At 41.3% G+C, this 27,328-nt stretch overlaps 1 protein-coding gene across 5 annotated transcripts in view; it reads left to right on the top strand.

The window, feature by feature from the left end:
- The first annotated feature begins 2,126 nt into the window (after positions 1–2,126).
- The window catches only part of SYTL5 (synaptotagmin like 5), a 68,994-nt gene continuing 43,792 nt past the window's right edge, over positions 2,127–27,328 (top strand). For 2 of the 5 annotated variants that reach the window (XM_015884523.3, XM_015884506.3), the window contains exons 1-2: positions 2,127–2,403; positions 26,795–27,285. In XM_015884523.3, the coding sequence (XP_015740009.2) occupies positions 27,167–27,285 (119 nt within the window). In that variant the 5' untranslated portion in view covers positions 2,127–2,403; positions 26,795–27,166. The remainder of the gene's footprint in view (positions 2,404–26,794; positions 27,286–27,328) is intronic. The other 3 variants (XM_085549236.1, XM_015884513.3, XM_085549243.1) reach the window with 3 other exon arrangements.

The following is a 27,328-nucleotide window of genomic DNA, read 5'->3' as shown; positions in this document are numbered from 1 at the left end:
AAGGGCCACTGAAAACTGACCAGGAGCCCATTTTTACAGCAATACCGAGAACTTTAAAATACAGGATATGGAAGAACTCAGACCACTGGAAAAAAAAAAAAAGCAGAAATGGGGCACTTCAATAGAAGTGGCTTCTATACCTTTCTGACCATTGGAAGGCAGTGCTGAAGCTTTCAGGTTTAGCAAAACTGCAGCAGAAGTGACTTTTCTGATAAGTAGTGATAAGCGACTGATAGATTTAAATGAGAACTAACAGCTTGCAGAGCACTTCGTATTGCTAACTGAAGTGCGAGCCAACCAAGTTTTCTTCATTAGTGTTGTCTAGCAGTTAGTAATTTGTGCAAGTTCTGTGCATTTGGCAGATTGTGGGTCTGTGTGAAACGGGATATCAATAAATGCCAAAGTCTATTGATGGCTGGTCACACAGGTAGTCATCCAGGTGGGTCTTGAATATCTCCAGAGAAGGAGACTCCACAGCCCCCCTGTGCAGCCTGTTCCAGTGCTCCGTCACCCTCACCATAAAGAAGTTCTTGCACACATTCATGCAGAACTTCTATGGCTATGTGGATGGCGTTGGGTTATTTCCCCTTCTTTTCATTCACCAACACTCCAGACAATATTTATAATGTACAACTAAAAAATCACATGAATCTGAAGCTTGTGTTTTCGTATTTAAAATTAAGAATTACAAAATATATTTATTTGCATATCTCTGTTGATACTGATGCTTCCATTTTAGGGCTGGTTCTCCTTAATGTTTCCATACATGACTTGGATGTAGGACTAGAAGGTGATCCCATGATTTCCATTGCACACATTGCAATGTTTTCAAAGTGGGAAAGTATTAGGAAGTATTACTTCTTGGAAAGGGTAGTCAGGCATTGGAATGCACTGCCCAGGGAGGTGGTGGAATCACCGACCATGGGAGTGTTCAAGAAATGTTTGGGTGCTGTGTTGAGGAATATGATTTAGCTGGGAAGTATTGGTAATTGGTTGGACTAGATGATCTTCTAGGTCTTTTCCAACCTTGATAATTCTGTGATAAAAATTACATCATTTTAAAATGAGTTAAAGCTAAAGCTAAAGGGACCTGCTCCTCAGTGTTTCCACATGGCCTTCCTGTGCACACTGCAGAAATTTCAAAGCCCCGTTCTAATATGTTAGGCAATACACGAGTGCTAAATTGGTTTCCTTATCTCCCTCCTCAGATGCCGGCTATGTGAGCTCTCCAGAGGTTTGAGAATGCCCACAAGGGTAAATGAATCATTTGCTTCATCTGGATGAATCCACACACTCTTTTGCTAGGTTTCTTTCAAATCTGGGGATGTTTTGTAAGACTTGCAGCTATCTGATAAATCTAAAGACACTTGAACCATTGAAATGATGGTCATTAAACTTAAGAACCATTGCATATTGCTGTAGGGAGGGCAGCTGGGACAAGTGCATACCATTATCACACAGAATCACAGAATGACCCGGGTTGGAAGGGACCTCAAGGATCATGTAGTTCCAACCCCCCTGCCTGGCAGGGCCACCAAACATACACATTTACTAGATCAGGTTGCCCAGGGCCCCGTCCAACCTGGACTTGAACACCTCCAAGGACGAGGCATCCACAACCTCCCTGGGCAGCCTGTTCCAGGGCCTAACCACTCTCCTAGTGAAGAACTTCCCCCTAACATCCAACCTAAATCTTCCCTCTTTTAAAACCATTTCCCCGTGTCCTGCTATTGTCAGCCCTTTCAACAAGTTTACTCCCCTCCTGGGTGTAAGTTCCCTTCAGGTATTGAAAGGCTGCAATGAGGTCAATTATACTCCTCAATCAATTATGCTCCTCCATTGCTGTTTTACCCTTTGGTCTCTTCCCTCAGCCACCGCTCAGAATGGCTGTCCCTGCTGTTTCCTAATAGCTGAAAAGAGAGATGACCACAGAACACCTTTCTCTCGCTTCCAAACCCATCCTAAGAAACCACAGCTGCCCACTCCATGCAGCGAAAGGCACACCTTTCCCAAACCCTGTGGGAAGAGCCAGTCCCTATGGGCTCGGGGTCAGCGAGGCAGCACAGCGGCTCCGGCAACGGGACGGCCCCGCTTCGTGCCGCCGAGGGGCGCTGCGGGGCGGCCGGCAGCTGGGTTGGTGCGGGCGGAGCGCGGCGCGCAGCTGCCGGGAGAGCCCAGGCGGGGAGAGGGCGAGGCGGGCGGGCTGCAGCTGGGTGCACCTGTCAGAGCCCCGCTGTGCCCTGTGTGTGTGTGCTGGGGGCTGCATCCCGCTGGGGCTGGAGTAGTACTTTGCTTCCCCGCCCCGTAGATCTGCGGAGTTGACATCAGCAGTGTTTCGCCGTCTCTGCTGCAGAGGGGATGCTGATAAATACACGCGCTTCTCCTCTCTTACCGAGGTACCTGGTGAGTCCTTTTATTTTTATGGGCAACCTTTTAGAAATGATTGTTCTTATTTTGTCTTTAATTTGCTTTCCTCGAGCGTGCAGAGGAAGAAGGAACCTGCGGCAGGAGTCCCGGCACAGAGCAGCGCGGTGCCGGGTTGGGCTGCGCTCCTCCGGCCGCGGGCGCCTTTCCCTGCACGGCAGAGCGCTGCTGCCGTCGGGAGCCTAACCGGAGCTGTGATCTCTCTCCTCTATCTTAACGCGTTTTAGCCCACGTTTCTATGAAAAATGAAGGTAGTTGGCTTCTCCTGGCAGCGGTGCTGCAGGCAGCTCTCATCGCCGCTTCTGCTGAACAAGAATGGGGCAGTTAATTGACTGGGTGGGTGGTTCCGTGGAGCTCAGGTGGAGAGCAGCTCCTTGCCGTGTGATGCTGAAAGTTTTCGTCCAGCTTTTTGCTTTGCTTGGTGGCACTGAGAGGCACGGATTAGTGATGGGGCTCAGTAGTCGTGCTGGTGTTGGGCTTGATGATCTTGAAGGTCTTTTCGAGCTTAAATGATTCTATGAAAAGCAACCTATTTTACTATTAACTGAAATTATCTATAATTCACGTACAATCATCTGGGTTACTTGGTACGTACTGAGTGCCTCTACCAAAATTTGTATTTCAACCTATTGAGTTCAGTGGGCACAGTGGTGATAGGCTGATGGCTGGGCTATGTGATCTTAGTGGTCTTTCCAACCTGCTGTTCCCCAGAGCTGTGACTTTGGGAAGGCTTTGGGAGCCCTGTGAGCAGTCAGCCAGGGGTGAGCTTCTCCTAAGTGTGAGGTGATAGAACAGCAGGGGGTGTGAGAATTACCTGTGTGGTCTGTAGGTGTTATTGCTTTGCTGTATGTGCTTCAGGTGAGAGGTTTGTGTGCAAGACGCAGCCTGCTCCAGTAACATTTAAAAAGCTGTTGCTTTACAGCCTCTCAGAGCATGTGGCCTTGAGTGGATCAAAAAGGACGAAGGAAGTGGTTGGATTGGTGTTTAGGAATTTAAAGATGAGGAATAATGGGCTTTTAAATCAGGCTAGGAAAAGTTTAACAACATCCAGAGTTGGAAACTTCAAGTTTGACATCTTGAGACTAGAAAGGTAGTGCAGAATTCATTAGACTGCTTATTTCCCTCTCCCCGTCATTTGAAAACAAAACTTTTTAGGAAAGCATCAGTGTTTAAAGATTTATTTTTGACAGAAGGTAGTATGAAGGAATCATATGGACTGTGCACAGCTGGGGAGACTGGGACAGGTGATCATAATGAGCCCTTATTCATCAACCATGTGGTCAGGAAAGCTGTGTTGTCTGAAAGCACATGCTCCATACTCTTTCCTTCCTCTTCTTCCAACTTTTTCATGTAAAAGGACACAAATAACACTAATGGTTAACTTAGTGTTTGGCTCTATGCTTTCCTGTGCATTTCTGAACCAAGTTATCCCCCAAATGCAACTATATCCAGGGGTTCACATCTGGGTGATTCTAGTGGATTTCTGGAGAGTGAGAGTTGCAATGACAGCTGTTCAGAGATCTGAGAAAGCTTTGAGGAATATGCTTTGTTGGAGGTACAGTTATGCTTTCCAGGCAATATCAGTGTACTGAAACATTTTCTGGAGTTCAACATGTTAATATTCCGAAGCTGCCTTCAGAACTACCTCTGCTCTGAAGAGATGCTAATCAGCATGTTCTGACTTCTTCAGACTTCATGGTAGTTGAGATCTTAAATTCTTTCAGGGTGGAGGAAACGTAATTCAATCAAAATTCTATGTGGAAGGCCCTTTTTGTGTTGATGCTATTGTGTTTCTACAGTGGAAGGACAGTGGGTATGATGGATCTTATTAAACTCTTTGCAGTGTGAAGTTGCAGTCATCTACTTATTTAGAATCATAGAATTACCCAGGTTGGAAAAGACCTTGAAGATCATCAAGTCCAACCGCAGCCTAACCATAGTACCCTAACTCTAACAACCCTCTGCTAAATCATATCCCTGAGCACCACAACTTGAGTATCTACAAGGCATGTTGTTATTGCATACATACTGCTGTTTGCTGCAAGCTTCCCTATCAAGGAAAATGTGCATTTCAAATCTGATGGTTATCTCTATTAGTAAGACATTCAGCTTTTTAGAGTGGGGAGAAAGGGTATCTGCTAATTGAGTGAAGGCTGAAGTCACAGCTGTGGTGTAGGATTGTGCACACAGTTTTCTCAGTTCTTTATTGCTACTTCCTTGTCTGTGTTTACCCTGCCTTCTTATCAAACTTCCTTTATAGTGGGGATTTACATCCCTATGTGTTGTCCCAGAGCATGCAAACACAAGAAACATAAAGAACAGAATAATTAAGAATGGCTGGAAGAGTAAACCTTAAAGAACAGTGTGGCTGAGTCCAAGGAAGGTAGCAAAAGGTGTATTCATGTTAGCTGGTACACGCATATTTTAATTTGGATCTTTAGAGCATTTTTTTCCATCTGTTTATGTAGAAGAACCACAAGCAGATATGTGCAACCTATGCTAATGAATGTGTGCATATACATTAAATGTGTGCCAATGAAGCCTTCTGTTCAGAGCAGCCTTTGGATTCTGCAGTAGGAAAAAGCTGTTTAAGCATTTCTTTTAGGTTGTCCTGGATGTGAGTGGGGTTGTTGTGGGGTCTTTTTATCAAAAAGATACCCCCATGTGCTGAAGCATCGCTTCAGTGCCCAACCAATTGTGCAGGAGCTGAATTTACTTGCTGAATCAGCCTGCACTGGAGTTTCTTCATAGTTCATTTACTCTAATCTGCAGCTTTTTAATTTCGCTGTAACTCTTCCCTGGAAAAGCTTTTTGTATTGCTTAGAAATGTAAAAAGATGAAGCAAGATTCCACTGTCATTTTTACTGTATTCCACAGAACTGTGTTAATGGGAATCTCCTTAAATAAGCACATTCTTTATTTAAGAAACTGCCTTTGCCTCTTCACTTAAATGCATGCCTGAAATATTTCAATTTTCTAGGGCATCTCTTGATCTAGTTTCAGTTGCAGTGAGTCTTAAGTCCAGATAGATGATAGTTGTGTGTGTGTATGCATGTGTGTGAGAAATTACTCTTCACTGCATCCTTCTTACTGTGAGGAAGTCTGTGCTTTTCAGAATGTTTGCATTCTGTGTTGGGTTAAACTATGATCTGAATACAGCTCAACTTGTTAGTGGCTCTCCACTGGAATGGGTACCCTTCATCTGTACAGCCCCACAAACAGCAGAAGTAGCAATGCATGAGCAGCAGAGAGGAAAGCAATCGGAGGTATGAATGTCTTGGTTTTATTTTTTTATGTAATGTGGAGATGGAAATAATATAGGAACTGTATGTAGGTTGCTCCAAAAGTAATGCCTTCTGTGTATTTCCATGGAAACTACACCAGTTACAAGGAGTTCAATAACACTGTTTGACAGTGAATATTTTCAGCTACAAAAATCTTTTTCAGCATAGCAGGAAAGTTCAGCCTTTACTGCTGTACCACCAACATCCACCTCTGACACTGTGGGCCAACCTAATGAGGTAGGAGATAATACTTTTGGATCAGCCTTTGCGCATAGCACCAATACAGCAAATTGGAGCTTGAGGGAATCATTTTTTTGTTCAGCATGTTGCTGAACTTCTAGAATGTTATCTGAATACCAGGGAAGCAAATGTCCATGACCATGGGAACGTTGTTTCCAAGGATTCTGTTATTCGACAGACTTCTGGGTGAAAGTGCTATTTGAAAGCAAGCCATTTGTCAGTGATGTTTTTCATTTGCAGTTGCTACACGGCAGTTTGGTAGCTTTTTGAGCAATTGAATACCAGTTAAATCTGAACTCGCTTCCTCATTTCAAGGGGCATTTCAGAACCCAAGAAGAAGTAAATCAGATTTAAGAAGAACATACTTCATATATCACTTTCTGAACTCTGGTTCATTTTCCTGTGTCTTTGCAGGAAGTAGATAGGGTGTAATGGGCTGAGATGAGAGAAAAATGGAGGGAATGATTTCCTGTTTTCAGAATAGTAAGCCTACTTAAGGTAATAAATATGGGAGTGATGCCATGGGTGACAGATGTTTACGCATGGACACGTGCTCCCATATGTGGCTTCAGAAGGATAAGAGAAGCATAACTCATGCATACTCTCAATTAAATCAATATTTGGTGTAGGAGTTACCTTCTATTCACTGTGGACAGTAGTACAGAAATAGTACTGCTGGTGGAGTCTGTTATCAAAGGCAGAGGAGATGAGACTTATGCTGGGAAGCTGGAAACCTCATCTTGGGGAAAAAAGAATGAAGCCCTAAGTAAGGTTACAGTAAAGCTGCTGTTTTAACACTGGTTTTGAATACCTCAATGTCAGAAAAAGGTGAAAAAGTAGGGTGTGATTGGGTAAAGAAAAAGATAAGTGCTGGTAAACAGCGACTTTCTGGGTACAGTTGAGAACTAACAAGTGAGAAGGATATCCCTTCTTGGTATTTTCTCTTTCTGCACAAAGGTGTGCATCCTTCTGAGAAATGGGTATGGCAGCAGAGAAAGGTGGAGAAGTACAAGTAACCTGTGCAAACATGGGTGTCATCTGGTGGTGCTGCAGTAATAAGTGTGCTGAAAGATGAGGGTGGGACAAGCTCGGCATGCAGTGGTGGTGCTTGCGTGCTTATAGATCTTGTACTTTAGTAAACATTTGTCTAGTTTCAGCTGTTCTGAGTGCAGAATGTGAGTGGGTGCCATTTAGGTCAATTTAGCTGCGTATTCTGAGCATCCTGGATGTCGGCCTTGCATCTAAGAAAAAAAAATGCATCTAGACTTCTTCTTGTCTGAATTTCTTAAGGTGGGAGTTGTTTTGCTTATGGTTGGGAAAATCTTTTAGGGCATTGTTCAATCAGTAACATCCATGGCAAGGTACAAGTCCTTCCTGATGAAATCTCTTAATGTTTGAGACTGATTTGCCAGGAATTGGCGGTTTACCCTGAAGTCACTTCAGTTCATGACCTTATTGATGTTTGATTTCTATTATGGAAGAGAGCAAAGACTCTGAAATGATTTGTGGGAAATCAGTGTTGAGAGTTCACCTTCTCATTTAAGAGTTTAAGTTACTGGTGTAATGTTGCTTATGCAAAAAATATTTTGAAATGAAACCACGAGCTCATTTCTGATTAGTTTTGAGCAAGTGTATTTAATATTTGCCACACCATGTTTCTTACTATGAATGGTTTGTGTTTGAAGCAAAAGCATTTATGCATTCAGCTTTAGGCCTGGTGGAGTACCTGAACCACTGATGCATGTAAAAGCTTTCTCAGTAAGTCAGTGAAAATAATTCTGGTGATTGTTACAGATGTCTCTGATATTGTCATGTTTTCAGACATGGTGGAGCTGGGTTTTGAGAAAACGATGAGAAATAAATGTTCTAAGTGATTTGTGTTCGTTGCTCACATCCTTCAGTTTCAAGTGAGGAAGCTTAGGTGGGATCCTGTTACTGCTTTCAGTGGTGTTCTTGTGGCTGTGTACTTTTTGTCTGTGAGGAAAGCAAATTCTGTTGTGATCTGCCTGCCTGAATTAATTAGTAACCAGTAGTAAAGCTGGTAAATTAGTCTTAAAATAGTATGCACAGCACTTTCCAGGACAGAGTGAAGTCTTATGGATACTTAAAAATACAGTCTCTTGGGTGGTTTTATGCTTAGGAACAAAACATCCAGTTCAAAAAGAGTGGTGTAGAACAGTTTCCAGCTTGCCACCTTGTCAAGATTGTTCTTTCCCTCCTCAGCTCAGGATTGAAATACTAGCCCCATGCAAGACCCCAAAACCAGATCGTGCTTCTGAGAGCACTGTCCAGATGCTCCTTGGGAGCACTGGGAGCCATGCACACAGCCCTGGGCAGCTGTTCCATGCCCACTGCCCTCTGGTGCAGGCCCCTTCCCTGAATCCTACTTGACCCTCCCATGATACGGCTCCATGCCGTTTGAGCTGCAGCTGCCATGAGGCCTCTCATCAGGTTCCTCTGCTCTGGGCTGAACGTACTTGGGGGGGATCTCAGTCGCTCCTGATATGTCTTGTCCTCCAGACCCTTCACCACCTTTGCATCCCTCCTTTGGATGCTCTCTCATAGAACTATGCCCTTGTGTCTTGGTGGAATAGTGACAATTTTATGTGTAGTACATTGTGTTTTTCCTTGATTGTCCTATGCTCCAACACTTGAAACAAGCATCCAGGTTTGGTGTTCTTGTCCTTTGATTTGGCACAGCTCTTCTGGTTTTGCTTCTAAGTAGTCTGCTGCTGATGTATAGATTTGGGCTTGTTTACAACTGCCTATATTTTTCTGTTTTTGAAACTGACTCCCTTTTGGCCCTCCTGCTCTTGTTAATACTGAGGGAATGAGACCGAACTGAAGGTTTTTTGTTCTTTTTTCCCACTGTAGCATATGAGGAAGGGAGGAGTGCAGGGAGGAACAGAACAGCCCTTCATCAAGTGTTACACTCAGGTGTAGCCATGGATGTGGCTTTTTTTTTTTTTTAAACAGGAATCCAAATGAAACAATGGCAGGTAACAAGACAAGGATCAGTAAATTAAGGGCGGCTGCTTGTTTTGTCACTGTTACCAGTTTTCAATCAGAGATGCTTTTTACTTTAGTATGTGCATGTTAAGTCTGAGGAAAAATGACAGTGCTTTTGACTTTAGAGAGCTTCCAGCTCTCTTAACTTCTCGTTACAGCAGATGAAGAGGCTGTGATAGGCAGAGAAAAGCAGATATGGCAGAGAGCGTGCTTGCAGTGAGCGGATGCTTGTAGCTTTCACCTGGAAGACAGGAAAGTGTGAATGTGAAATGGGCACAAGTCTTACGAGGAGCAGCTCAGGGATCTGAGATTGTTTAGCCTGGAGGAGGCTGAGGGGAGACCTCATTGCACTCTACGACTTCCAAAAGGGAGGTTTTGATGAGGAGGGGCTTGGCCTCTTCTCCCAGGCAACAGGACTAGAGGAAATGGCCACAAGTTGTATCAGATGAGGTTTAGATTAGACATAAGAACTTTTTCTCTCAGAGAGTGGTCAGGCACTGGAATGGCTGCCCAGGGAGGTGATGGAGCCACCATCCCTGGCAGTGTTCAAGAGGTGTCTGGATGAGGAGCTGCGAGAGATGGTTTAGTGGTTTGCTGTAGCTGCTGTAATGGGAGGATGGTTGGTCTACATGATCCTGTAGGTCCTTTCCAACCTTGTCATGCTCGACATTGGAGTTTTACTGTAGTCTGTGTAATATGAAGGCTGGAGATGCGTTCAGGAGGAGTGAATATATATATCCTCATACACACAGAAAACATCTATAGGAATAAGTGTTTTGTTAGGTAACTATGCAAATGCATCTTCAGACAGCTTATGCCTGGGGAAAGCAATGAAGTCATACTCAGTTATTAATGCATAAATTATGTGAGAAGACTGAAAGTTTTCATTACTGCAGATCTTCTTGAGCCTTGCTGTGAATGTAAGGTCCCCTATTGTTTCCCCTTTTCTTTTGGTTGTTGTTCTGGGAAGAAAATCTAAAGGTCTGTGAATCACAAATAATTAAATATGTAACAAGGCAGTCTACTTTCACTAATGAGTAGGTATTTGAATAGCGTTTTGGGAAGAAAAGCAGTAAAAATGCACATATGAGGTTGTAAGTATGTTTATGTTTAGGTACTTGGGGATAAATAATTCTGACATTCTTTTATACTGTTAAGAGTTTCCCTTTACTGTAATACTAGTATGCATACCCAAAAAGCAGTTTTAGGCAAAAGATGGTAGCAGAAGTGTTATGCAACATGGTTTCTTCTCAGTGGGCAAGGCAGTGGGCAATAAACAGGTGATCGGTGGCTTTTAATACTGTGTTTTGTGGTTTATAAGGAGCTTGGTTTGCCTCTCTGTGTGTTTATCTGGTTTTGAAGGACCTAGTGTACCTAAGTGGCTTGTGGTTTGTTTTCAGAGCTACACAGCACAAAGGCAGGAACTCGTTCTGTTCAGAGATGACCTGAAAATAGCAGTAGAAAATGTATTTGAGGTTAAGGCATTGTCCCTGTGGTATGATTATTCTTTGTTTGCAAGTGAGCATGGATGGCGCAAAGAGAAAATGGGCCTTCTGCACGACTCCCTAAAAATAAGAAGTCGTTCTGTTTGTAAAAGATGGCATTCAGGCAAATGTTTCTGAACTTGCAGGCTGCCAATTTTTTATTATGAAATTTCTATACCATTAAACAATGGGGGGGGGGATGTTATTTTCTGTTCTTTAAGGAATCCCACATGTTGATCCAACTCTATTTACTGATGCTGTATCTCCCCTGAATACCTGTTTGTGTTTGAGAATGATGATTCATAAACAGCACAGTTCTGGCATTCCTGCCTGCGGGCTTTGTTGCACTACAGTAGTGTGATCTTCAGTAATAGGGACTGACTTCCTCTACTGGCTTATTTTGAAACCCTGTCACATAAACATAAATGTGAGATCAGCACAAGACAGTGTTTAGGAACGGTTGAGTGGTAATGATCACAACGGTGTTGTAGTGAAATGCTGTGCTGTGAAATACTTGATGTTCAGGATTATTGTTCTACAAATAAGATTTTAACTATTATTCTTTTTGGTGAGCTTAGGCTGTAAAGGTGTCAGTTGATTCTGGCAGAGGAAGATGTTGCTTTAATGTGCTATGGGAGCATTGCAACTCCATGGCTATGTAGGACAAATTTTTTTCTCTAACCATTGTCACAAAGACTTGTATAACAGATATTGAGTTCTGGAGGAGCTAAGAATGGAGCTAAACCCAACCAAACAACGATGTGAAAATGAGATGTGCATGTTTCTGAGGGCAGATTTCAATGACTAGCTTGAAAATCAAAGTAGGCCATAGAAGGTTTGTGGTATTTCTGGACTGGAACAAAACCTATACTGAAACCTGCAGAAATGACTTTGAGTAAGTTTTATTCTAGGTTGAATTTGAACAGAATGATTGTTGAACTGATGATCAAATCCTGAAGAAAGGAAATGCCTCAGACTCGCATCAGGGTTATTTTTTGTACCTCTTTTTCACTCTGTGAGTCAGTTTTCCCGTTCTTATATTCCAGTGGAATACTCAGGGCAAAATGACTTCTCTACTGATTTCCCTACTCTAAAAGAACACAAGGTATGAGTGTCTGGAAACATCACAGGAAAACAGTGACTTAAAAATAAATAAATAATTGATAGTGTTACCCAGTTACAGGAGGGCAAACAGCCAAGCTGAAAAGAACAGAATAGTATTTAAGGCTTAAAACCATTAGCCATAATATTTTGCTATTTCATGACCCATGCTCCCACAGCTTTTTGTGTTCTCTTAAAGCGAAGCGTAGCAACGCTTGTGCTAGGTCAAAGAAACACAACAAAAACAAAACCTTTGAGGCTGGTGCCTCAGTCTCATCATTAGAAAGAATTTAAGAAGAAGACATTCTGTATTTGGCCCTTATTTCCACTGCTCTGACAATTTTCTTTAAGTGGAACTACCGCCCGCGTTCCCTTAGTTAAGTTTGTATCTGAGCCATCACAATTAATACACCCTGTAAGAGTGAAAATTAAAGCAAACTTACAAAATTTGGTGAAGCTTCCTGAATGGTGTTGACTCTATATTGTTATGGCTCAGGACAAACTGCAGTCTAATGTCTGTGTGCCTCTTTTTCAATCTACCCATTAATTAACTGGTTTTTATTTAGACAAGTGAATTACATCTTTTGGGTACATTGTGTTTTTGCTAGGAAAATAGTTTCATCTGTTCTCTGAAAATTTCACAGAGCTTTATGTGAGCAGGCAAATGAATGGATGAAATTTGAAAATACTGTAGTCTCTTATGATATATATAAGTACACATAAACTGAGTGTTATGTATTCCCCAGCATTCTAGTGAATTTAACTGTCTGAATCCTACTTATGCATTCCTGCAGCGGATGAAAAATGAGCAATGCTGAATAATCTGTCTAGCAATGAAGTGGTCACTCAATCCTGCTTTCTCATCTACTTTTCCATGCTGGAGAGTGTCTTCCACTGTCTGAAAGCATTCATTTACTTATGTTCTCTTTGTTTCCATAGTATGTCCTGTATTCTTGTCAGGTGGTTTGTAACAGCAATAAGGTTTTTCACTCAGTGCACCCAGGGACATGAGTTTACCATTAAACTAATTTTGCTCCACACGTAGGGACATGGAAATGCAAGCATGCCTCTCGTGATTTGTCTTTAATTGTTAGAACTTCCCTACTTCCAAACATATGGAGTGTGCATAGACAATTAAGCGTTTTTCTATTTAAACAATTTGTATTTCAGTAGCCTGGCTCACTCACTTCACAAACAAGATGAGAACGTTCCATGGGTGAGATAATCACCCACTCAGACCCTTAGTGAGTAGCCAGAGACAGCCTCTTTGCTCTGCCTGCACTCTCAGAGCATTGCGTGTCCTGCACTCTGGCCTGGTGAAATGGCTCAGGTTTTGTTCTCCTACAGTCAAAGTGCCTTTGGCCCAGGCCATCCTCAGGCTTCTGCTTTCTCTTCTCCTGGTGCATAGTCCTGTCTGTTGTGTCATTTCACAGGGACATGCACCTCTACCTTGAGCCATGTCTTTGATGCTTTCTGTGAACTTCAGGTCAATGGGAAGTGTTGAATCTGCTCAAGTCAGCACCATCTGGGCTTTGTGCCTCCATGGATGGAAGATGCGATGCTGAGTTGTGGTACAGCAGAGTGGGTTTTGTCCTCCTTTGTCATCTCATGTGCCATTGGTTCATGAGTTCACAGATCTGGAGGAAGTACTTGTGCTGTTGTGATGGAGACACAACAGTAAGGAAGCCTAAGATGAGGGAATCCTACTTGATGAGATTAGGCAGACGTGCTTCACTGGTAGTAAAAGAACAAGCAGGCAAACCTTGCATAAGAAACTCCTTGAAAGTGTCATAGACTTGCAGAAACATGATAGAGTCCATTCTGGAATAACATTTTGTACTGATGCATGGGAAATTTAAAAAGTTAATTCCCTAAGGTACTCTGTAGTACCTGTAGCTCAGCAGCACGATGTTCAAATCTTATTGCAGTGTTAATGAAAGAAAACTGCATCACCAGCACTCCATGTGCACGGTGGTACTGCTAAGAGTGTGGGGTTTGATTGTTGTTTTGGTCTTTTTTCCTTTGAATGAGTGTGGTCAGTGATCAGTATATTCATTCATATGGTTGTAAGGTGTACTGCTAGTAAAGTTCAGTGATTTCATAGAGAATCTCCAGTCATTTTCCATGGATTAGTGTTTGTTACTGTCAACTTGAAATGTATGGATGTAGTAGTGTATGGATGTAGTAGTGTATCTGTTCTGGGTGACGTGAACAAAACATATTGAAGTTTACCAAGTCTTGATCATGGAATTCAATGATACAAGGTATTTTCCAATGAAAATAACTTACAGCCTGCACCGCTTCTGTCTGCTGTGTACCAAAGAAAGTGTCTCAGCTCTAACTTAGTTCAAGGAAAGCTTAAAGTTTTTCTTGTTTAATGGAATGGCGTTCCCTGCATGAGCACCACGTTTCCTTGTGGCAGGAAAACTGACTGAGGATGTTCTGTGCCAACAGCTCTGCATCCTGTGGTCTCTCTGCAAGTGTCTGAATTCACACTGTGTTTGACCTATGGACTGGCATAACTGCACTGCAGAGGTACGTGATCAAACAGTACCTACTGAACTCAATTAAAAAGTTCTTCCATCTGCCATTCCATAGGATTCTGAAATGCTCAGTATTTCCAAGTTAGAGAAGTTGTTCGGTATTTGTATTTGTAATCATATTTGTATGATTAGTTTGTAGGTGTAAGAGGAGGAGGAGGAGGGAAGGTTTCCAATCTAAGCATTTGCTGAAAGCGACTTAGAATTTCTAGGAACTCTTTGTTTTAAAGGGGAAGGAATTGATCTTTCTAATGAAGATCTGTACTATCATCACTGTTAAGTCTTGCAGTTTCCGTAGTGATTAAGTGCTTACAAGAAGAATTTTTTTGGATAATATTCTTAAGCAAGCATTTAACCCCAAAATACCACTCTAGAGAGTGAAGGTTTATAAAAAACAATCAGACTAGCTTCAGTTGTTGGGTTTGGTGTGGAGATTTTTGGTTACATTTGAAGCAGTTAGTCTAGATGTTGATGACCCTACCTGTTGCAAGGGGGGTTGAAACCAGGTGATGATTATGGTCCTTTTCAACCCAGGCCATTCTATGAGTCTGTGATTCATTTGTGAAGAAAAAGGCTCAAAGATCTTTTACCAGGCAAAACTGTTGGTTAATTGGAGGAGTGCACTTGATTCTCTTGACATGTTTTTCATAGCATGAGGTATATTCTTTATCAGGCTGTGCTTTTCGTTCAGTAGATTGTGAAAGCAAAGCTACGCTTTTTATTTATGTTGTTAACCTTCGGTCATATTTTCTGCTTTCAAACATTGATTTGAAATTGTAAAGTATGTTGCTAGTTGAATTTTACTTCTTCATCTTGTACACTACATGGCCCTGATAAATATTCATGCCAACTTTTATTTTGACTTGATTTTGCTTTTGTATTTTAAAAAGCTTACAGGGGAAAAAAAAAGCTTTTTCTGTGAAGTGGAAAAAGTATTTTATATTTCAGGGCCTGGCATCCCAAACTGCTGGGAGTTCCTAAGTACATTTTAAATCATAAGGAATGTGGGTGTTCAGTATACTTGTAAAATGAGGCTGTCTGCGGATGGAGTGTCCAGCCATTTAGATGAATTGTATTATTGAACTATTGTTATCTCCCTTCCCATTTCTATCCTGCCTCCCACCTTAATGTTATTACCTCAGCATTATGCAGATCATTGTTTGTGAGGTACTTGGATATGCATGTGTGTGTAATGGGAAAAACTAGTCATCTATTGATAATTTTGTATTCAGGAGTTAGAAAACGTGCCTCAGAAGGAGTATGGGTTTTATGATGAAACTTTGGGCAGCTGCCTTGCTGTTACCTTTTCTGTCTTGAATGGAACACGACTCCTGTGGAAATTACCATTTGTGGCTGTGTATTTGAAAAAACTTCATGATGTTGCTAAGTGAGTAGAATAGAAGTTTATATATGCTTTTAAGGTGTTGAACAGTTGAAAGTCTGATGTTGTACCAGAGGCAGTGCCTAACATTTCACGGCCTGGGCTTTTTATTTGTTTAAGATTCCAGGAATAGAATTAATAGGCTATGAATTTTATGCATGTGTGAACTTGTAGTTGGACTATTACGATGTTCATGAGTCGTAAAGGCAGGAGTTATCATAGAATATTAACTTAGAATGATCAGGGTGTTTGTCAGTACAATTATTTTGTTTGTTTGCCTTTACTTACTCTGTTTTCTGGAAAGGTTGCTTTCAGGTGCTATGCTTAAAGAGGGAAAGATGCATTCAAATATGCTGTTTTTCCGTCATGTAAAAAATTATTAAGGATATAAATACTCAGAGTCATGTGTTTCCTTTTTAACTTGGGAGGTTTGCTCTTCTGCCATAAAATAATAATTCAAATCCTGACAAGTTCTTCCTCTAAGGCCTCAGAGAGAACCCAAATGGCTATCAGTAGCCAGTTGCTTACAGGTGGAAATGTGAGGAAATATTTACAGATGAGTCTTTATTCACTACTGGTGGAGTGGGATTGCTTGACCCAATGGGAATAAAATGAGTAGAGTCAATCATGGGGGAAAAAATCTGTCCTTTTCTCTTGCTCTGCTGCTTTGTTTTATTTTACAGGAAGGCATTTTTTTTTTTTCCCCAAACTTTTTTTGGAAAATAAGCTTGTCTGAGTTAATTCTGAGACTGTTTGCTGGGTTGAAGAGCATGAGCTGTGTGCCATAAGTTGATATATTAATAAGTAAATAGTAAGTAAATATATTAATAAGTAATAATAAAGTAATGAGACTGACCCCAAATGTCTGTGTGAGACAGAAATTGAATAGATAAATCTTATTAGCTTTTCAGTAGTCCTAAGAAAAAACTGTCCTTATCACTTCTGTATGCTCCCTGAGGGCATCTATTACTGTGCAGTTTTTGTGCAGGACATGGAAACAGAGCTGTCTCTCTCTAAGGAGAAATGCTGAAGTGTGAAACTTGGGTATTCAGTATTTGGTTGCTGGAAACATAGTGTAACACTACTGACACTGATAAATTATTAACCAGGTTTTCATAAATGTACCTTAACTTCTCAAAGCTGTACTGGCAAATGGGATATTTGGGCAGGTTGTGAAGGGCTGTTGGCTGTGCTTCAGAAATAAAAGCAGCAGTGGCAAGTGCTGTTAGCTGTCTGCAGTAACAGCTGCCTTGGCTCTGCCTAGCATTGTAGTGAGCATGGAAGCACCATCCTTTTCATGGTGCATGCTTTGGTTACCTATTCTGTACCAAGGACCATCTCTGAGATGACCTGTCCCTCTCTGAAAGATCTTTAATAGATTTTCCTACATGAAATGTTTGTCAGTTCTGCACACCCTTCTGTCAAGGGCGGAACAGCTGAAGCACAGAATTTGCTGAGAGGGCAAAGAGCTTGGAAAAGGCCAAATAGTAATGATTAAAAAAACCAATCTCATGTGCTCTGTGCATTTGATGAGCAGATTCTTTTAGAGGAATGTCACTTTAATTGGTTTCTTACACAGTGTAGAAAAAAGGATTCTGATACACTTAAAATGCAGGCTTCTCATCCAGCTCATTTTGAGGTGGACACAGTGGGATAATGCACTGAGCATTTCATGGCAAGGCTTACGTGACTGGTGAGCCTTGTGTGTTCTCCATAGGAAGGCATTGTGGCGTTGTATATAATGAAAAACAAAACAAGGCATCAGTCTTAAGCTCACCACCCCCTTTATGATTTAAGCAGTTTGTATCTTTTGGTAGGTTTCTGGATTAGAGTCCTTTTGAACAGCTTAGCCATGTCTTATGCTACTAATTTACTCATATATTTTGTATGCTTTCATTTGAAGTAGTCATGCTGCATCCTCTTCATAGTCAGTGAAGAAAGATGGATGCTACCAGACAGGAATTTCTCTGACCTTTAAAAAATCTTCTCACAAGGTGAGTCATGCCCTAGAAATGCCTGTTTCACTCATTTGCTTACAGAGCAAGGCAGGGATGACTAGGTCAGAGTAAATAACAGATAAATCTCAAGACTCTCCATGCCTCTACAGAGGTAACTCATGTAATGTATGATTACGTTTAGTATCTTTGCTGTGCATGAAAACAAATTAATCTCATTAAAACCTGAATACGGTTGCTTTTCTAAATCACACTGTAGTACTTATTATCTGCTGCACATGGTAATAACTAAACCGTACTGATGTTGCAGAAAGGCCAGTGAGTGTTTTGCATCTAATAGGCTGAAATAATGGAGGACTGGACCTCTGACCTCCTGCACACTCTGCCTTGCATACATACCATGTACATGTTTCCTCCGTCTTATACACCATGTCCTTGGCTCCCTTCTTCATTGCCCTGTAATCCAGAGAGGGATTTCCTGGCTGTGCAGATGCTCTTTCAAACAATGGTTCCTCTTCTCTGGGTCTGCAGTTTGTCTGTGCTTTCTCAGCAGTATCACTGCAGCCCAGTTTAAAAGCTCAGAGATCACTTAATTTTCTTCATGGGGAAAGCAAGGTCATTGATATAGTCTTATCAGTTGGACTAAACCTCAGGTTGATAGTCATGAGTTTATCTGGAAAATAAATATTTTATAAAGTCAAGGCTTTTAAGAATGCTCTTTGTGGTATGCTTAATTCAGCAAATTAGTAAAAGCATTTGAACTTTTTAAGACTTTAGAACAAGCTTTTATTGAAATTTTTGAAGAATCCTCATCCAATTCTCCAGAGCGTCTCTGCTGGCATTTGCTGTTGAGGAGCTTTTCTCTTATGGGAAGATCTTGGTCAAATATATTGATGTTTCAGTAAATTACTTTTTTTACTAGCTAAAAGAAACTCCCTATTGTTTTACTATGGATCTTCTGCCTCATGTTGGCCAAAGTCTCCCAGAGATCTGGCAGGATTGCAAGTGATAGCTGCTGCCCAGAGCAGCCTCAAGTCACAGTGAAAAGGAAAGAGGGTGGTTAAGGAGGAGGGAGAATAGAAATGGGCTATGGCTAGATCTTGGAGCAGCAGCTGCTGGCTCATAGTGGAGAAGTTTGTGCTGTCGGGGATCCTGGGTTGCTCCTGTGCAGGCATCACGTAATGACAAATGCAGTCATGTCATATGTATAATTTAACTTTTCCTAAACTCATCATGTTTGATAACTGTAGGGATGTACTTGCTGGTGTTGTTCTTGCTGACTATTTTCAAGAGTTTTTTCACATCAAGAGATTTCTCATTGCCAAAGTTCACACTTGTTTTGCTGTGGGGAAGGAGTGTTAGAGACACTGAAGAGTAAGGACTTGGTGCCATTTTCTTCTACTTACCTTAGTTACATTCTGTAAATATGAGTCTTTGCTAAATTTATACTTTATCTGGCTGTGAAAGACAACACGTGCAAAGTGGCACATGCTAGAAGTTGCTTTACAACTGTCTGTAAATGTTTTGTTCTAGACCTCCGTTCACTGTTTACTTACTGTAATGAAATGGAAAGTATAAGATGAAAAGAATAATGTAAAAGTAAGGTAAAGTTCAGTGCTGTATGACTATTGCCTTTTTAAACACTGTGAATAAGCGATAAGATTGAGATGAGTCAAGCCCTAAGTCATATTTTCACGGGTAATTTAATATTGCACAAATGTTTTTTCTCAACAATCGAAATATATTTTGACTTCCTTCATTCCTTTGTTCAGGCCTTTTTTGTCTTGTTTAATTTTGCAAGCTAACATTGAGTTTTTATGTACATTCCTACTCTGGGAGGTCTTGTTTTCTGGTTAAATGCTCAGCCTGGACAGTGATCTTTATTTACTCAGTGATGAATAAAACAAAAAGACTGCTACCTTGTTGTGTCATTTTATTTCCTCTCTTTGCCTTCTACTCGTAAAGATACTAGCTAAAGCAATGCAGCATTAGAGATGATTATTAGACATTTGTTGAATTTTATGCATCATCTAAAGCAGGCACATCCAACCCATGGGCTGCATGTGGCCTGGTACAGCTCACACTGTGGATATACCCTCCTCTGTGCCATCATGGCAGCAGCCCGGCCCCTCAGCACCAACTGAACTTTGGTGCACTACAAACCCCATTGGGGCTGAAACCGAGACATGGGAAGGGTGCAGCATGGTGCTGACTCAAGCGATGGCCAATCGCTTTATGCACTGGGATACACTGGCGAACACAGTCCTGTGAACAGCAAAAAATATGCAGCTGTCCTTTCTGTTTTGATACAGGAATTGGAGAACAGGTTTCAAGACTGATGAATAAATCTTCAGTTTTCTTGGTTTATTTGCAACTTCAGTTTCAGTTGACATAAACATTGTACTTGCACATTTTCAAAGAGAGTTTGTATAGTTGCAATCCAAAGTCTGACCATGTCTCTTTGTCAGACTTTTATCAACCCTCTCTAACCAGAGAGAAATACCTCATGCTTCACAGTCATGGCTCACTCATCTCCTTGCTTTTTGGCAGTGAGCACGCTTGTAGGCAACTGTTGTCGTGGATGAAGCACAAAAAGGATAAAATTTCATCATAAATCTATGTTGATCATCTTGAGAGCTCATTGAGAATTGCAGCCACTGCAGTGGAACCAGACTGATCTGTTAGTTTCACAAACACATGTACCACTATTTTTTTGCTTATGTTACACTCTTTTGCTATTTATTTTATTTTAATTTAAAAAAAAAAAAGAAAGTTACATACATCAACTGCATTATATATTTAGCAAAGGCTGCTCCAAAAGTCATCCTTCCTGTTTAATGATGTTGGCCCATGATGTCAGAAGGTGCAGATTTTTCTGAGTGCAGTATTCAGGATCTTGTGCTTCTTTTGCTCATCACTGGCAAAAATGCATAGTTAATAGTGGTGAATGTGTTGAAAAATAGGATTTTGTAGCTGAGAGTTTTCTGTCAAGTAGTGCTATTGTGCTGTTTGGCTCTGTTCTGGCTTCCATGGAAAGAAATAGGAGGCATTACTTTCCGGTCAACTTACCTGTGTATTTTTTTTTAAAGTGCTTTCTCGTGTTACTCATTTATTTATTTTCCAGGGCTGAAAAAATAAATACAGATACCTGTAGTAGGAATTCAGCTTGTATTAGTGACTAGCAGTGCTAAGCCTTAAGTCTTAGCTCTCTCCTTGTACACACTAGGGACTGATTTTTTATTTTTATTTTTTATATGATAAGGTGAAATTCTTCGTATGTGTAATGGGCATCAACATTATCACTTTAGTGTTTAAACACCTGTGGGTTTGGTTTTGAAATTCAGTTACAACAACACTGTAAGGTAGATGTAGCTTTGAGGCACTGACTGTGGTTGGAATAAAAAATGCAGACTTGTAGCTACATAACAACTTTGCCAAGTCATGAGAAAGCTGGAATTGTTCCTGACCTAAAAACTGAGCTACTTCTGAATCCATTGTTTTTGTTTGATTGATGAAAGTAAATACACTTGGGCTATGTGAGTTTCCAAGGGTGATGTGGAAGGTCAGATTGCCTTTTTCAGCTTACATTCATTGTAGTGCACCGATACAAACTTGTATGGTAGTATTCTTTGCTTTCAGTGTCTTGCCAAACAATGCAGCAGCCACTTGTATGTGACTCTTTTTGTTTATAATGCTGCAATATGACTTTCCGGATCATACATCTTCCAGCTTTCATACAGAAAGATCTTTCAGGTTTGCTTGTGGCAAAAGAAAAAAAACAATAAATCAATTTGCTTGCTACTTGCATTATGATACTGAGTAAAGTTCTCAGTCAGACTGTGTGCTGTTAACCAATATCACCTTTGGTTTTCTTTTCTTTCTGCTTAATTTCAGCATCTGCCAAAGATGGAAGAGCTGCTCTTTTTTACCTTGTATACTTACTCATTTTGTGCAAGAAATATTTCACAGTGCTTTGATATGTGCTGGCACTTAGTTAGCATACATGGGTGTGTGCTGTGCAAACAGAACATTGAGAAGTGTAGCTGGTTTTTCTTGCTCTTGTGTGTTGGAAGTGCTGTGTTTGTGCTGAAACAGGAAGAGAGATGGGTTGGCCACTATGCTCTGAATGTGGCAGGGTTTACATTTGCTAAGGGTTCTTGATGTGATGTTCCTTTATATGTGCCTTTCTGCTATTTTATTAGACTTGAAGATTAAAGACCTTCCCATCCTTCTCCCATTATAGATTACTAAACAGCCATGGGCATCAAGAAAAATATCTGACATTGAGCATGTTTAGGAGACTACCTGGTAATGCCATAATAGTTCTTTATTTCATTTTGGAACTCGTGTGAATGAACTCAGGCTGAACACAGAGCATTGGAGTGTTCTAAGCATCATGTACATTTATTTGACTGCCAAAGCTGGGCACAACGGATCTGGGTTCAGTACAGTACAGGGTGCCAGCACTGGGTTTGGAATTGTGTCTTCTAGAAATGTGTGTGAGCGGCAGAAGTGTCATTGTGCCTGCTCCTGCTGAGCTTTGCTTGTTTGCCTTGTGCAGCTTTTGTGTTTGTGATTGGTGCCTTTCTTCAGGGATGATGCAACTCAACTGAGCTGACCCCACGAAGGTCAACTATTGCCCACATCATCATCCTGCTCCTGTTAGCCAGAATTTCTTTGCCAGTATGGAAGTAGTAGCTGTAGACAAAAGCTGCTTCACTTCAGTGATATTAGGTAATGCAGTGGTTCTCCTACTGCTTCCGGACACGTGGAAAATGCTCCTCCGCTGCTGAGTCACCAAATAGTTCCAGTACCAGATTCTGACTAAGTAAACATAATGGTTTGGCTGGGGGAGTAATTTCCTGCATCAAGCCTCTTGTTAATAGCGCTGTTGAAGAGAAGAGGATGATTCCTCTAATCTCACTGTCTTCCATCCCTGCCTCTTTCTCAGGGGTAGGATGCTTCCCTCTGCTTCTTGAGGAGATGGCAGAGATGGGGGGAAAGTGTCTCAGAGTTCCCAGGGGGCTGCTGAACTGCTGTATTCACCGGTTGTGTTGATGAACTGTGTAGCAAATTGCAGAGGATCTGCTGTATTTCCTGTGGTTTTGACTAACATCCCTCACAAAGACTCACAGGGTGATGTTGCCTGCTGTCACAAGCAGCTGTACTGACAATTAGGAAAACTAAATGCATATTCTGATGAGTGGATGGTGAGGTGGATTAAGAAGTGGCTGACTGGCAAAGCTCAGAGGGTGGTCATCAGTGGTGTGGAGTCTGGTTGGAAGCCTATAACCACTGGTGTTCCCCAGGGGTTGTTACTGGGTCTGATCTTGTTCAATATCTTCATCAGTAACATGGATGAAGGGATCAAGTCCACCCTCAGCAAATCTGATGATGATACAAAGCTGGGAGGAGGGGCTGACACACCTGAAGGCTGTGATACCATTCACCATGACCTGGACAAACTGGAGATTTGGGCAAGCAGCAATCAGGTGAAGTTTAACAAGAGCAAGTGTAGAGTCTTGCACCTGAGGAGGAATAACTGTATTTAGCATTACAGGTTAAGGGATGACCTGCTGGAGAGGAGCTCTGCAGAGAAGGACCTGGGGCTCTGGTGGATGACAGGTTTGCCATGAGCCAGCAGTGTGCCACCCTTGTGGCCAAGAAAACCAGTGGTATCCTGGAGTGCATTAAAAAGAGCATGGCCAGCAGGTCAAGGGAGGTTATCCTCCCTCTCTACTATGCCCAAGTATGGCCATGTGTAGACTACCGTGTAGGGTTCTGGACTCCTCAGTTAAAAAAAAAAGACAGGAATCTCCTAGAAGGAGTCCAGCAGAGGGCTGCAAAGATGATAAAGTGCCTGCAGCATCTCCCATATGAGGAAAGGCTGAGTAACCTGCATCTGTTCAGCTTGGGGAAGACTGAGGAGGGATCTGATAAATATTTATAAATATCTAAAGGGGGTGGGAGGCAAATGCATGAGGCTAGGCTCTTCTCAGCAGTGTAGGACAAGGAGTAAGGGCCTAAAGCTTGAACGTAGGAAGTTCCATACTAGTGTGTGGAAGAACTTCTGTACAATAAGGATGATGTAGCACTGGAACAAGTTGCCCAGAGAGGCTGTGGAATCTATGGAGATTCAAGACCCAGCTGGACGCCTACCTGTGTGGCCTATTGTAGGGTACCGGCTTTATCAGAGGGGTTGGATTCGATGACCTCTTGAGGTCCCTTCCAACCCTTGTGATTCTGTAAACAGTCCCAATGAGCAGTTCTTTAACCTCTTCCACAAGGCAAGGAAAAAACAAAAAGCATAATCAAAAGGCTCACTAACACATGGTTTCATTATATTGTGTCAGTTCATTCCTTCCTCTCCTCTACCAGTTCTGCAAGTCCAGTGGTGGGTTATTGCCTTACCCTGAATAAGAAAATTAACGCTCTAGCCCATGCTGAATAGAGATTTAAAACTACCTCCATCCTTCTAGCGGGCTTTTCATTTTTCCACGCCTCCTAGTTTGTGATTCTGAGTATTTGTGATTGTTGAGTATTCATCAAATGCTCTGTTGTGTAAAATCATTACTTGTTTTAGGATGAAAACTGTGTCATTTCCCTCACATCCCCAGGGCTGCTTAGTAAAACATCAAATATCTGTTGAAAGGAGCGTGTGCTTACTTAGGCATTGTCACTTTCTAACAGCTAGCTGGTTTGACCTGTTTTTAAGTCCTAAGATGGTCCAAATATTCAGCATCTGTCAGCTGGTGCCTTTTTTTCCCCCCTGTTATATCTTAAACACAGACCTGGTCTCTAATCACACGTTGTCTAAAGCAGGGAATTATTAAGTGCTACTTCATTAGGAACAGCATGTCTTTACTTATTAGCCAATTTTTAATTTGCTGTTTTGTTGTTGCTATTCTTTTTGTTTTACAAATACATGTATAATAGAAATGCCTACCACAAAAGGCATGCAAGCTAAAACATAGTCTGCTGCTAGGAAGTAGGTGATGTTTTTTGTGCATCAGTCCATGAAGGGGGGAAGGCAGTGTATCATCAGGCAGGACTGAAATAAGAACATACTGGCAAGGAGAAATTTTCTCTAGTTTTGTTTCATGCAGGGTAAACATACCAGATACCTAAACTAATCTTCAGACCCAAAAGATGTCCTTGACGTAGTAACACTGCATAAGCTAAGCTTTCCCTCTTGATTAAGCAGAGGTTATGGGTATAATGACTGTAGAAGCAATCTGGTCTGAACAAACATGAGTATTTCTTGAGATGTTTGCAGAAGCTTCAGTAGTTAGACAGTTAATAGTTAGTATAATCCAATTATTTTTTCATCCTGTGTTGAGTAGCAGTTTCATAGTGCAGAAGAAAATCTGGGAAGTGGGTTCTGTGCTTTCATGTCAATCAGCTGGTTGGTATGGTTAGGTTGGATAGTTGGCAAGCAGAAAACCCGGGTTATTTCAGCATCTCATATATTGTTGTAGCCCTGAACATGGATTTGCTGCTTGTGGTGGTTTCAGACTAGTGGCAGCTGATCTCCACCATGCTACTCTCTCACTCCCACTATTCAAAGGAAATGGAAGAGAAAATATGATGAAAAAGGTACCACGGGGCCCACCTGTCATGGCACTGCTCCTCATGGGTCCCCACTGGTGGCAGCTGCAGCCTAGGCTGACCTTACAGGGTCTCTCCATGGGCTGTCACCTTAGTAATACTGGACTTCATGATTGAGAAAAAATGTTTCTCCCAGTGTTGATGACAGAGTCCCCCCAGAATATACAAGGATGGGTGTTATGCTTAGCCAGAGGGGATTTCTGAGGCTTTCAGATGTTCTGCCAAGAATGCTAGCTTCTTTAGAATTAAATAAAAAAAGGCTCAGAATACATCCACACATGAAGTTAAGGTTAAGGTGCAGTCAGAAGGGTCTGTGTAAAAGATGTTTTGAGTGTTTTTCTCTTCTCTGCTTCCCAGTAGCAGAATATATCTCACAAGGAATAGTGTTCTTCGTCACCCTGCTCGTCGTACCACTGCATTGTTTTTCTGTAAGAACCCTAGTTACCTGCAGTGCATTATCAAGATAGAAGTGGTGCTATCACAGACAATTTTAACACTTTTGTTGTTCTCATTTTCAGTTTGTATTGCACTTGCTTTACCCTTTTGATTTCCAATAAAAAGTACCAGCTGCTAGAATCTCAGAATAATCTTAGTATAATTATTGGAATAATTCTGTTGCCCACCTACCCTTGTCCCTGCGTGGTAAATTTGTAGACAGAAATTCAGAGCACCCTGACCTGCCAAGCATCTTGTTTGTTCTCTGGTTGCTGGATTTAGCTCTCCATTTTATGCCAGAGCACTGTGCTTCCAAGCACATCGTGATGTTAGGACCTGACTGGCATGGAAGTACTGCTTTGCTGGGCGGTTCAGGGAAGAATTTAGCCATAACAGCATCAAGCTATGATTCACATGTTGATTGTCTTACTTTGCTTACAAATAACTTGGCTTTAACAGATAGACTCTTGAAAAATGGAGTTTCTAAGAGTAACTAGTGGTCCAGCGTGCAGCTGCTGTTCTTTGTCTTCCTGTTCAAAAATGAATGCAAAAAAACAAAGTAGAATTTTTCAAGAAGCTTCCTGATAACTTTCTCCTCACAGAGTCAAGTACTGAGCAAGGTGCCTCCTCTTTTTTTAGTGGGTTTGTTTTGTTTTGTTTTCAAATTGCCTTTTGCTTAGAATAAACAAAAAAAGCAGATTGAAATTTGTCTTACTTCCAGGTGGCTTTGCATTAACAAGTAACCCTTGTTTCTCACTGTATTTAGTGGGCTCTTCTAAGACATATGATCCTAAATTAAATCTGTAGTGAGTGAATATACCACTTCTAAAACGGCCCGGTTTCTCTGAAGTGGCTGTGATTAAGTGTAATGGGTGACTTGCTGATATTGTTTGGATAGCATGCTTGTTGTTGGGTGAGCCTTACTGTTAGTCCTGAAGTCTTTCCACTTTTTAAATAGCTACTTTTCTACTTACCCTTTTCAATTATTTAATTTCAGAAAAACAGATTGATCGCCCCACACCTGGTCCTTATTGTTATGGAAGCATTACAAAGTGAATACAGTTATCTAAGCTTATTGCAGTAGGAAGAGAATTGCAAACTGTAATGCTCTAGAGAGAGCCCTTGTGGGAGTATAATTATCGTCCATTAGAGTAAATAAACTACAACATAGAAAACATGAGTTATACTTATTCCCTGAGATAACTTGATGGTATGCACTAAATAGGTATTTATGGTTTGGTGGCTTTCAAACCAGTACTTGATTAAGTCTTTCTTAAATCAGACCACAACAGTAATGTCAAAATCACTTCCATTTGTTTCTTTTGACTTTCAGATAGTTTGAAGCTATTCTGTGGCACTGAACTACAGTTATGCCAGGAAGCTGATTTTGCAGCTGCTTATGAATGCAGTCTGAAGGCCTGCACTGTGTCAAGGAGGATCAGCTAGGACACAGGGTCATTCAGTAACCAGAAAAATGATTGGCTTTTCCGAGGAAGAAACAAAGAGGAATCCTTTATGTCTTGTGTAGTTGGAAGGCAGAGCAATACGGCTTTGACACCTGGTTAACTTTAAGGAACATTTTTTGAAATACCTCTTGACTGTGAATCTTGTAACTTAGACACAGAAGTGCCTTTGGACCGGTGCAGATAATTCATTGGAAGAATTGATCAGACAAAGCACTTACTGCAAGTGTCACTGAAGAATCATGGCGAAGCACTTGGAGATCATCAATCTGTCATTTTTATTGGAACATGAAAGGGAAATGATACTGGGAGTATTGAAGAGAGATGAGTATCTGAAAAAAGTTGAAGATAAAAGGATAAGGTAAGAATTTTATTATTACTATAAAAATTATATAGAATCCTGT

This window comes from Coturnix japonica, chromosome 1 (assembly GCF_054131305.1).
Source record: "Coturnix japonica strain WE chromosome 1, WE-NBRP24, whole genome shotgun sequence".
Classification (NCBI taxonomy): domain Eukaryota; kingdom Metazoa; phylum Chordata; class Aves; order Galliformes; family Phasianidae; genus Coturnix; species Coturnix japonica.
Note: the sequence above shows the minus strand (reverse complement) of the source record. Positions and strands in the feature narration are given on the sequence as shown.